This window comes from Struthio camelus, chromosome 3 (genome assembly GCF_040807025.1).
Source record: "Struthio camelus isolate bStrCam1 chromosome 3, bStrCam1.hap1, whole genome shotgun sequence".
NCBI lineage: Eukaryota > Metazoa > Chordata > Aves > Struthioniformes > Struthionidae > Struthio > Struthio camelus.
The window spans coordinates 88708448-88720826 of record NC_090944.1 but is presented as its reverse complement, the minus strand read 5'-3'; the positions used below and the strand labels follow the sequence as shown (position 1 = coordinate 88720826).

Sequence of the window (12379 nt, the reverse complement as noted above, 5' to 3'; positions counted from 1 at the left end):
GCAAAGAGACGGTCTGCTAACTAGCTATGGCACTTCTTAACGTATGCTGCATTACAATGTTTGTAAGGCAATTTCAGAACCGAATTTTTGTATTTTGGAAACCTGTTCCATGGCAGCTCAATGCTGGGTCATCAGGAGGGTGAAATACACCAAGGAGAGGTTGGAGCTTGGGACCTGGTAGCTTCCCTTAAGGGCACTTCTGGCTAGATTTCTGAGAGCACAGTAATTTATGTACTACCCTTTCTGAAAAGTGCAGCCATTTATTTTGCTGCCCCTGTGGCAGCTGAGCCTTTGTTACAGTCTCATCCTTGTGAGTGTGAAAATGAGTTGAAAATTTTGGTTGCTTCTGTGATTTGATATTTCCACATACAGAAATGATGTGTCTTTGGGTCCTGTTTCTGCTCAGAGATTCTGTTCTTTAAAATTTTAGGATCCTAAGTACAAGCAGTTACAACATATTTACTTCTGAGAAATTCAGCTGCTTTGTATGTTTGTTAGGAATATGTTCCTCTCAGCGTTTCCAGGAAGGACTTTCTCTGGAGTGTTGTGCCATGACTTGCACTGGACTTTTACAAAGAAGCCCTGATCTCAGCTTTGGAACGGAAGGAGCTGGGGGAGGAGGTTGCGATCAAGACTGAGTTGTCAGGACATGGCTGGCTGTGTCCTGCTGTCTAATTACTCTAGAGTTTCTGAACTACGTTGTGGTCATACTTTTTGAAAAAAACAAAACAAAACAAAACTTTTTCTCTGCATGTTTGAAAGCCCAGTACTTCATAGGGACAAAACTCTGGCTATTTTCTTAGAAGACTCTGTAATAATAAGGACATTTATTTGAGGCACAGAATTAGGTTTCCGAATATAAGTCACATCTGTTCTGGAGGGCAATATTAAAAACTTTTCTGATTTGTAAAGTAAGGTAATTACAGATTCTGACAGTTTTCTCAGTATATTCAAATGCAGTAATTTCTTTTGTTTACCAATGAATGCAGTAGAAAGTCTAGAGTAAAACATCTTCAAGCATCTTCATAGTGTGATGAACTCTGAACATGGGTGTGTAGCTTTTGGTGCTCAGATAAACAGAGTATGTATGCGGAGAAGTATAATGGTCACGATATATCTAGAACCTGCAGCCTTTCGCTGTCCTGTTACTGTGTTTGTAACTTCCACTCCTTTCCCCTGCCTCCTGACAAGGGGTGTTTCTAACACTGTGTGAAGCAATAGTGAGAAATGGACACAGAGCTGAAGGCAGCAGGAGGGGGAGGAGTTAAGTACTTACCTGTTTCCAGTGTCTGCACTCCTTAACCCTGTCACCTCTATTGGCATGTAGACAGAGGTTCCCCTTGTCTTCCAAACTTAAGTGCAAGTCTTGACTATACTAGCAGCCGGTTTGGGTGATTTCGTATTTTAATGAATGTGACTTTTGCAACCAGTATAATTGTTGTGAGAAAAGCTTTAAAACAAACTAGTAAGCAATACTTAACCTTGATGACTTGTGTATGGTGCGAAATTCTAAATAACTCAGACTTGGTTAAAAGCAGGCTAAGGTTCCAGCACCCATGAATCATAATGCAGCTCTTCAGTATAACCTGATGTGTATGTAGTGGTGGTGGTGTTTTTTTTCCTTCTCTTTAGAAGGAAGGGTGTCTCATGCCTTTCTTGAAAAATGAAAAAAAGGTTTTCTGCAAGCCAAGATTCCAGATCAAATGTACCCTGAAGAGCTGATGAGGAAAACTTGACAAAAACTGTCATGAGTATGCAGCTGAGTAGTGCCACGAGCAAAAACCTTTGGACAGCCTAGCTCCCTCTTTACAGAGGGCTCCTTCCTGTCACCATCTCCTGCTTTTGGGTCCTAGTGACAGCACGCTTGTCCTTAGCTAGCATAATACGCTTGTTATAGTTCTGCTGATAGAATTATAAGAAAGGCCTAAAGGAACACTTTTATTATTGCTTTGGAAGGTGCTGCCATGACTTGGTCCAGTGGTCTGATACTAGGGAGAATGCCTCCCCTTGTTAATAAGGGTCTTGTGTCAGGAGCCAAGAGTCAGGCGGTAAGTGGGTTCTCCACGCGTCTGACAAGAAGCTTGTGCCTGTGGATGGGTCTTCCCTTTGGAAATGAGGGCCAAGTCATCTTTACCAGTAGTAAATATGGAGAGTTATGGTTACCAGGAGCTGCACATCAGGAGCTGTTGCTCTAAAGATAACACTTACCATTTAGGCTGTCCGAGTTCTTCTAGAGAAATTATTTCAGAGAGTCCCTTTTCAAGTACAAGCAAATATTACTGGACTGGGTCCAAGACTGACTTATTGATTGATTTACAAGGGGTCAGCTAGCCAGGAGAGCAACCGGCTTGTATTAACTGATTCCCCCAACGTTTTGTCAGTTTACAGATACTCCGTTTGTCAAAAGTAAGCTGGCCCTTTCTTGGGGGAAACTATTTACAAAGATACTAGGGTTGCAATTTGTATTCCTGCTGTATGTGTATAAGTGGGTTTTGTGGTGTTTTCACTATAGTATTTCTATAGGCACATTGGACTCTTCACCATATTCAACGCATAGCGACGCTTCTCTAAGAATTGTTCTTTTTGCCTTTTGTCTAGATTGGACCTGAGGATTCCAAGTATATAACATACTAGAGGAGTAGCCATTGTCTTACTACTCGTGCTCCCCAATTGCTAATATTAGAGCCACTTCTTGGAGAGGGACTTGCATTCTTCTTTGTGGCATTCTCTTGGTTGATATCCTCCTGGGGCAGCGTGTTTCTGGAAACTTAAGCATGTGATTCTCCAGCATCAGGCTGAACGTCTGGCTGGAACATCTTCTAAATGCTGCTTTAATAAAATCTACTGCTTACCTTCAGCTGTTGCTTTTATCTTGGTGGTTATCCTTGGTCTGTGTCTTTCTCAGATGACCTGTGTTTTGACACACTTTATAGTTCATGGCATTGTTCTCTGTGCGTTCCTGGTAGGACTTGGACTTTCTCACTGAGGCGTAGTGGTGCCAGTTCTCTCCGTTTAGTTTTGGCTTTACTGTAGATGATTTGCCTGTCAAGTTTAGCTTTCACATATGTCCAAGCCTTTGCAGCTAAGTCTGTGCTTAACTTGAAACCTCTGGTTTTACTGGCTTATATCATCGGGCTTATCACTTACTGGAAGTTAGGTCTGTGGGCCTCTATAGGATCAGAACTTTGCAGTGAAATTGGAGCGTGTTTGTGATACTTCAGTTCCTGAGGAACTGGGCGGCAAGGAGGCAGAGGAAAAAAGGTAGCCGTTGTGGTAAGGGGATGATGCAAGTATCAAAAGTGAAATACAGATAGTGAGGGGCTATCACAGAATTGACTCCCTCTCTTACCCGCTCTCCCCCACAACTAGTATATGAAATAATATATATAACCTTAAAAAGAAGAGGTAGATATTTGGGAGTGACTGGTACTTAGTTTGTTGAAGATACTACATTTGTTTTATGTTTTATGTGTAAAGCACTTTGACTCTTCAGACATCTTTATTTTTATAATGAGATTCTAGTTCAGTACAGCTCTGACGCATGCAAATCCATGAAGGTGGATGGAATAAAACTTGTCTTGTCCCAAGGCTAGCCCTTAGTTGTAATGGCTTACAGCATTTTCTAACGAGGTAGCTTAGGACCACAGGTTCTTGCTGGAGGGCATTGTATTTTGATGTTTCTATGCAGCACCAGGAACTCTTCTTTCACTGCAGAGTACCTCAAAGGGGATGGTACTGGTTAGGGATGGGTAGCTTCATCAGGCTAGATGAGACTGAAGTTTTGAAACTCTGATTTGACTAGCTGCTTCAAGGTATGCTCAATTCTTAAATATGGTGAGTAGCCCATTGGTTTAATTGGGAGCGTATGCTGTGCTTCAGATTGGGTTGTCCTAAAGCACCTTGCTAGTTTAGGACACCAGCGACCCAGGTGGTACAGCATCTTCTCTTATGCTGTTGAGCCCTTGTTCCTCTGAATCTAGAGCTGAACTTTGCTAGCAGCCTTCTGAGGGGGGGGCAGCAATGTCTCTGATCTGTGGTTCCTGTGGCATGGAACGAAACTTGGTGTTTGTACACTCTATGAATACCTCTGTGTGTATCTGTATGTAACATTTTTGTGTGTAATCTTTTTCTTTTTTTTCTTTACAGTGCTTCTAGTTTTAAAAAAAACTCTTCAAAGGAAATAAGTCTCCAAGCTATTTAAAAGGAAAACATAAATGACAGACTCTTTCACTGTGCTTGGCTGAGTCATATGACATGCACACAATTAACAGGTGCACTGTGGCAAAATGCACTCAGCAGGCAAAGCTGGGTAGGTTTCAGAGTCCTGAATACTGAGCTAGTTTCTACTGTAGCACAGGGTTTGAGAGGATCAGTGTGATACTGAGCTTCTAAATTCTGCTTTCGTTTTTCTGTAAACCTTCACCTCTGAGTAAGCAGCTTTTATAACTTTGCAGATTTTGTAGGGAGAGATGCAGACACCAGACCTGTTCTCTTCTCCCCGCCATGCTGACAAGCACAGCTAGGCTTCAGCTGGAACTGGAGTGTCTGTAAAGCCTCCTGATTTGAGTCAAAGATTAGATTCAGACTAGACCTTGCCTTTTAATCTGTTGCTGTGTTGGGCTGCTGTTTGGGGATGCGTTGAGCTAAGCTGGCTGCAGTGAGTTAACAGAGAAGACAAAAGGCGTCGAACCCCTGCAGAATGGCTCAAGTACTTGCACTGTCTGACCTGCATCACATTACTGAACGCTGAAAAAAAAAATGATAAAGCTGCCTCACAAGAAGTTACAGAAATTGTTCCTTAAAAAGGTAAAACGCTTTTTTTTTTTTTTTTTTTACTTGCTTGTTTGCTCACTTTAACTAGGTTGATGACAAAGTTTGACAGTTGTATTGTTTTGGTGCAGTCAGCCTTGTGAAATCTTTGCCATGGGATGACTCAAAACTGCTTTCTCAATGTGATGCTTTTCGTGGGCTGTGGTTTGGGACGTGATGCAAATCATCAAAACCAAGAAATACTGTGCTACATGGGTTAAGTTTGATTATAGTTGCAGTTTACAGGTTCTGTTACCCTGTTGTGTTATGCTGCCTTTTAACCTTGTTCCTTGGCTCAGTGGCAGCATATGTTCTGAATCTGTCAAGTTAAATTCTAGTGTGCTCTAATAGTTTTTGGCTATATAAGAGAAAGAATGCTGCTCATTGACTCGTACTCATTCAGAAAAAAATAAAAGGAAGAAGTTGAAGTTATTAAAAGCAGATATGTGCATGTTTTACACTTATACTGTAGGTTCTTACTCTGTTTTAAAATATGCCTATGCAAATCAGTAGAGATACGGAGAGACCTAACAGTATATTATGCTTTCAGCTAGAACTATTTTAAACTAAAACTTGGGTAGTTTTAAATGCTAACCCTAGTTCATACTTTCCTGTTCAATACTATATCTAGACAAGTATTGAGTACTTGTGATAGCTGGCTATCTGAAATAACATTCTTTAATGCTTGCATTATGTATGGGTCCTTTTCTGGCAACATATGAACATTTATCCCATAGGTTATGAAAGTGTGTGTGTGTGTGTATTTTTTTTTTTTTCCTTCCCTCCTCCTCCTCCTCTTCTTGGCTACTTACACTCAATTTATTAGTGGCTGATCAAACACACAGTTTGTTCAGGAGAGCTCTCTCAATTTTAGTGCAGAGCTGTCATGGTGCACTGGAGTGTTGAGTTTTCACCATGTAGTATAATTCCATGCGCGTGTGATTTCATACTGATCTGTAACACATGCTTCTCCTAAACGCGCAATTTGGTTACATTCTCCTAAAACAACTTTAAAGCTGTACAAGGGAAGGCAAGAGTTGCTTTTTAGAGCCATTTAGGATCTGGCATGTAGTTCGCTGATTCTGTTATCTTCACAACTGCAGATGGTTGGTTATACCTCTTATTTTGGAGTAAATTTTCAGTATTTAAATGTTGACATTACAGTTATGCTGTTCAACTGTCCTTTTGGCATTTCTTATTTAAACAAATAAGAATTTTCCTCTTCTGCTGGAGTATATGCTGGTTTTTGCCAGCAAGATCTGATCAAATGGTCTGATCAAATACCACCCCCAGTATAGTCATAATGATTGACCTTCTAGTGCACTGTTGCATATAGCACTGAAAGCCCCAAATGAGTAATGCGGATGTAAAAATTTATTGTGCTAAATTTGAATTTAATGTAGTTACAGAAAATGCATTTCCGAGCCACTAGTTTGAAGTGATAAAGTGAAAGTGGGTGTAACCCAGAAGATGAGCATGATTTAACATGCAGATAACACTAGGATATTGAGAGTGTTGGGAGTCATGTAGCAACTTGCTCTCTCATGATGTGTCTATATGGTACCACACAACTGAGATATTGAATAGGATTCACATGAACTGTCAACACAGGCATATGTGTTATTGCCTTGTAGGTGGATGGGGGACTTTCAATAAACTATGTTCTTATTTCTAGTAAGAAATCTGAAACAAGGTTTGTACGTTTTCTGCAGTTCTTTCAAACCGTATATGGTGATTCTGTTTGTAGAGACCACTTCCTGAATGTTAAGGAAGGTACAGCAAAACAAGTGGCTAGGTTCTGCTCTCTGTTACGTGTGTTTGCCTTTGTCTCAAGCGGCTGCATGAGCATATTAAGACAGAAACTTGACTCAGACTGATCTTAGTTTTCTGATCTTGTGCTTTGATTTAAGTCATGAGAGTTAACAGACTATGCGATGCCAGTATTACCTGATTACACCAAATCTAGTTAGGGGGAACAGAATTCTCAACACGGCTTGTTAATGACTGTTGCATACTAGCAAGCAGTGTTGGAGGGGAGTGGGGGGAGGTCATCCCCCATAATTGGAAGATGAATTATACTTTGAGTAATGGCTGGGGTGAATTAAAAAAAATTTTGTGTGGTGTCCCATGTCTGTCCCCCTCCTCTCCCTCCCCCCCGCCCTTGGTGGTAATGGATTGCTTTTTTCTCTTAATGGATATTTTAAAACTTGGTTCTTTTTGTCAGATGTGAAATTCAGCTGGTGAATGCTTCCTTTACGTCTGTTGCCACTGTCACTGCAATATATTTTTGTGGCAATTTTGGAAAAGGACCTGAATCTCTCTTCCTATTTTTGTGGGTGCAGTTTTGAAACAGTCGACCTGATGGTTAGTCTACTTGATTAGCATACATGCTTCTAACTTTGAATACAGGAGGATGCCCCAAATTGACAACACGAAAATAAATGAGTAAATCAGGCCCTATGAGACAGTACTGTGTTTTCCTGAAAAATATACACTAGACAATGATAGGAAAGTCGATTACAGGAGTGAAAAACACTTTCAGAGCTTATTCTTAAGAATTTTACATACTGGAGCAGCATTTGAATGTTTTATCTATCAAACTTTACTCAGCCTTTAATTATATAGACACCATCAGCCCTTAGACAAGTGAATGATTTCATTTTTATGTGCATGAGGGATTTCAGAATTAAACTGTTGTTGGCCACGTGTGAAAATATGACTGTGCTCTAGAGTGACTGTAAAAACTGACATGTTGTGTTTCAAGCTCACAGTATCTCAGGGGTTGTATGTCAGATGTATTCAGCTTATAATGGTTCATGACTTTTGTTTGTTTAATACTTCCACAGACTTGTATTTACCTCTGAAATTTAACTGAAATTCTAATTTTTTTTCCCCCTGTGGTTATTATTTTGGTCTTGACACCAAAATATTGGCACCTGTGCAAATACAGCATAATCCACAGAGTCTGGCAGCATAACCGACAGTTCTGTTGAGGACTATTAGATGTATTGCCTCCTAAAAAGCTTGCTTTTTCGAGGCCAACAAAAATTGGTTGGTACCAGTATATCTAACGCCCTTGTTGTCTACTTAGTTTTCAAAGTGCCATCATGTTATCAAAAAAAAGGACACTTTTTTTTGAAGTGCAAATGTTTTTTCCGTGTAAATTTGTTTGTGCAATTCAGAGTTTCTTCCGAGATCTCTATCCGAAACAAACATAGAATGGCAGAGATGTGTTCTTGCTGTAATGCAATACACACTGCTGAATTAGGATGCTTTATAAAATTTGTATGTGTAGAAAAATCAGCATCCCATAAGCTGCATGATTTGAGGAATGGATATGTAAATGTAGTAAACTGTAATTAAGTAATTGAATCAGGAAAATAAAAAGCTAGTGGAAAATATTTGATTTTGAATGGCATGTTGGAGGAGAAAAATACATTTTATTAAAAATGGATAATTCAGAGTTTCACTGTTTAAAAGCAACATATAATTTCTGCTAATAGGAGAATAGCACTTAAGCAAAACAAATTAAGACCTCAACTGATGCACTCTCTTATGGAAATCTGGCATAGTAAACGCTGATTGTATGATTTATGGAAACATATACGCTCTTTGTAGCGTTAAGAGGGAGGATATTTAGGTTTTTTCCAGTGTAGCGAAAAAACGATCTGGTAATCAGTGCAATATTGGCAGATCATTGCTTTGTTACAGCTTGCGATAAATGTCTCTGTCTTTTCCTCCTCGCCAGCAACAGAAGTTTCTGTCCTTAGGGAACATATGTCTGAATCACTGATACAAAGGAGAGAAGAATGAAAAGATACACGGTGCCAAAGGAATCTGACGATGTATAGTTTTTTTTGGATGTCTGTCTATACTTCATACATATGCGAGTCATACATATGGGCAAGGTATTTCTGTAGTGTCTGTGATATTTTCAGTATTCTTATCGTTTAACAGAATATGTTTTATACCCATTTATACCCAAAGAATAATTTTCTTTGTCGTATGTGTGCTTATTGCCTATTGTAAGGCACTGTGTGCAGTCTGAGGGATCCAGGCACTTTGAGTGTTAGCTGAATTTAGAGGCTGCTGTATTTTAGTGATGCTGCTCACCTGGTTTGGGAAGGGGTTTGGAACCCTTCAAAATGACAGGGCTGAACTAGCACCAGCATTTTCCAAATCATTACCAAATTGGCATTTTCCAGTAATTAATTCCTTCCCCCGCCCCTGCACACATGCACCTCATCATCTTCAGTGTCAGACTTCCTGTCCTCTGGTTCGATATCGGTCATGTACCTGCTCAGCCTGAGGAACATGAAGAATTTTAGTGATGTTTAGTGATATTTAACTCACTCATGTTTTACTACATGACTACTGGGTGTTGTGTATAAGGTATCGAAACAGGCCAGCTCCAGCAAATAATCTCCTCCTTTCATGACTGGGACACTGTTAGAGAAGGGAGGGGATAGGCTTGTCCAAATAAGTTGGAGTGTGTGGAGAGCATGAGAATCAATTATGTCTCTGCTCTGAATAATTTTTTTTTTAATAACCCACTGATAGGCTTATCTATAACGGACTTTTGCTGTACTTGAGGCACAGAACATGCATGTCTGGCTGAACTGTCAGCTAGAGCCAGCCTTCCCAGCTCAGTATTTAAAGATTCAGGATTTTGGTTTATGTGTTCTCTTGATTTAAGAAATGATGTTGGCCCTTGGCCCATGATGTCCAGCGTGAACAAAGCTTTATCTCAGTAGCAATACCACTGAATCTTCATTTTACCATTGTGAAGAACGAGGCAGAAAGGTAAAATGGCTCCAGCTTGGCAGTACCCGGGGGTGCTATCAAAGCCGGGTATAGAAAAGGAGTCTCTTGCTGTTATTCTTGTGCTGAACATACCAGCCTACCCTACCTCAGACTGTTAGCTGCCTGGAGCTGTTGTGGCCTGGAGCCAGCAAAGCTGCTGACATCCTGCTAGGAGGATGATGGACAAGCCCAAATATGAAGAAGTGGGGCTAGTCAGGCCGGGCTCCTTCCCCATATGGCAAGGCGAGAATAGCTGGAGCTGGGACGCCAGGTTGAGGGTAGAGACCTGGAAAGCTACGATTGCGTTGCTGCTGCAGCTGCCAGGGGACCCAAGAGATGGAGCAGGCTCGAGGGTGGTCCATTCATCATGAACATGTGTTCATGGGACCAGCTGCTCCTCTGCGCTCCCTAAGTCTTCTTTTTGGCAGCAGCATTTCGCTGTGTCTTTCCAGGGCTCCTGGTATAGCAAAGTAGGAAAAAAAAACTGTTTTGCCCCATACAGCAGCCTGCTGCTCTAGGCAGGCACCTGCTTTGCCTATGCTTACAGCTGACCCAAGGACTGTGTTGTCTCCCAGCGGTAAACTGGTGTCAGAACAACTGTGATCTTTTGAAAAAAATGCAGTATTTGAGTATAAGTCCACAGATGTCTTTGCAAGGAACCTTGCTGAAAATTTTACTTTGGGAAGTACATAATTACTTAAAATAATCTAGATCCCCCAAAATTCAGAATTGGTAATGGGTAGGCATGCCCCTTTGATCAAGTCATTGCATACAGAGAAACCATTGGCAAAGTAATTTTTGAAGCAGCTGTTTTCTGAGAGATGGAGAGCAACTGGACGGACACATTTCTGGCAGGGCTTAAGAGGAGAAGTTGCAAACAGGAGCAGCCTAGGCTTCTCGCTCCTGGGAGTGTTTCTTTCAGCTCATTTAAAAAGACTTGTCTTCTGAAATTGCAGAAGACAAGTCTCTTCCTGCCTGTGTGATGGTGAGAATCCATTATGTAGATGTGTGGATTCCTACTTCCTCTGGAGTTCAATGGCAATCTCAAACAGAGCTTCTACGCGGGCAAGAATTAGTGTTTTTTGAGCTTTTGGCCCCAGAATTGTTACTGCAATGTGAGTGGCAGAAGATGCAATTGTGTATTTTGTTTTGTAGCATATTTTGGAAGATTGTAGGGAAAGTTATCAAAAGCGGTAAAGCATGCGAGTCTCCTAAATTTACATACTTCAACAGGACAGAGATACTTTTGAACATCTTTTTCCTGTAGCTTAGGTACTGTGTTTATTTCTCTTGAAGTATCAGCTTGGGACAAACTAAGAGGAAACTTTCCCTCAGGTCAAGGCAAGGCTTTTAAAAACAAAGCAATAAAATTCTGATTAATAACTATACAGCAATTATAATTGAACTATGCATATTAATACTGACATTTAATCATGTGTAAAACACTGCAACATATTTTGCATGTTACAACCAAAAATTGTATCGTCATATTAAAACTGTGTTAACATTGAATATAAAGTACTCTTATATGTAAATACTTTGCTTATTTTCGAAACAGACATTGGGAGGTAATCTTTAGGTTATAGGATTGTGTCCTGTTTTTTCCCCCATGCAACAAGACTTGCACGTATTCCTGCCCTGCGCGTTGGTGTCAAGGAAAGAAGTGTTCTAGCTGGGGGAAGTGGAGAAGGGTTTGTTTCTGAGCTAAGCAGTGGTTGTATTTTTTCATCTCACCTTGTTCTCAGAAATAGCTGAACCAGTCAAGCTTGAAAGTTTGCAAAAAAAAAAAAAAAAAAAAACAGCCCAAGGCAGGCTTCAGGCATGGAAAACTTTTTCTAACTAGACTTGATCTGGCAGAAAAAGCAGCAACTGAAGCATAATCCTATGATAGGATGTGTCAGCACATTCAACAGAAGGTGGTACTCATGCTAATAGTATGGAAACTGCAATACTGAGGGATTGTTCACTTACTGGGGAACTTCTTTTTTTTTTCCCCCAGCTTTAGTGTGGCTTGCACAATGCTCTGCCCGATCCTGCGAGTACAGTTCAAGAACTCGCAAGCACACCTCTACTTTATCAGTGCTTCCAAGCAGTCGGTGGGATGGTTACTGTTATCCAGGGGTTCCGTAACTGGATCCCAGATATGATGTGAATGAAGATCAAGCCCAGTCCTTGAGTTTATTGTATGTGGTGAATGTGAGTCAATGCGGCCTGTGGGAGGTTCTTTGGATTTTATTTGCCATGCGTGGTATGGCAGTCCCTTCAAGATTTAAAAACAATAGGGATGTGTATAGACAGGAAACTTTTTACAGCTGTACTTGGAGGGAAATCAGTTGCTTTTATACAGTCCCAGGGCCCCTAATGAATGGAATAGCAGCAGTTCTGTGCAACTGATTTGTGTAATGTGAAAACTTCCTTAATTCATGTCAGAAATTCAGGGAGTGAAATAACAGCTGTATTCTCCTGAGCCCAGATGGGTGGGGCTGATCTATGGCTCCTTACTAGCAGGCTTCCTTTTCCCCCTGTTGGTAGGGGGGGAGGGGAGGGAACAGGACCCAGAGTGGTGCATGAGGACCTGTGGAAGTGACAGTCAATTCCCACCTCCTACATGTACCTGTTGACCTTTTACAGAATTACTGATGTGGAGCCTGATACTGTCTTAATGCTTGTTTGAGCTGTTGATCAAGGGTGAGACAAAACAACTTTTCTCAAAGCCCTACCCGTTAGGTCTGTGTTTTGAACGGGAAGACACCCTGGGGATCGTAAC

The 12379-nt window shown here is 40.9% G+C and overlaps 1 protein-coding gene across 3 annotated transcripts in view; it reads left to right on the top strand.

Annotated features, from left to right (window-relative positions):
* RPS6KA2 (ribosomal protein S6 kinase A2) overlaps positions 1-12379 on the top strand; it is a 329479-nt gene that overhangs the window by 28866 nt on the left and 288234 nt on the right. Inside the window, exon 1 of one of the 3 annotated variants that reach the window (XM_068938968.1) lies at positions 4309-4806. The exons of the other annotated variants lie outside the window; for them this stretch is intronic. Within the exon in view, the coding sequence (XP_068795069.1) occupies positions 4759-4806 (48 nt within the window). The 5' untranslated portion in view covers positions 4309-4758. Of the gene's footprint in view, positions 1-4308; positions 4807-12379 lie in introns of those variants that run through there. 3 annotated transcript variants of the gene reach the window in all.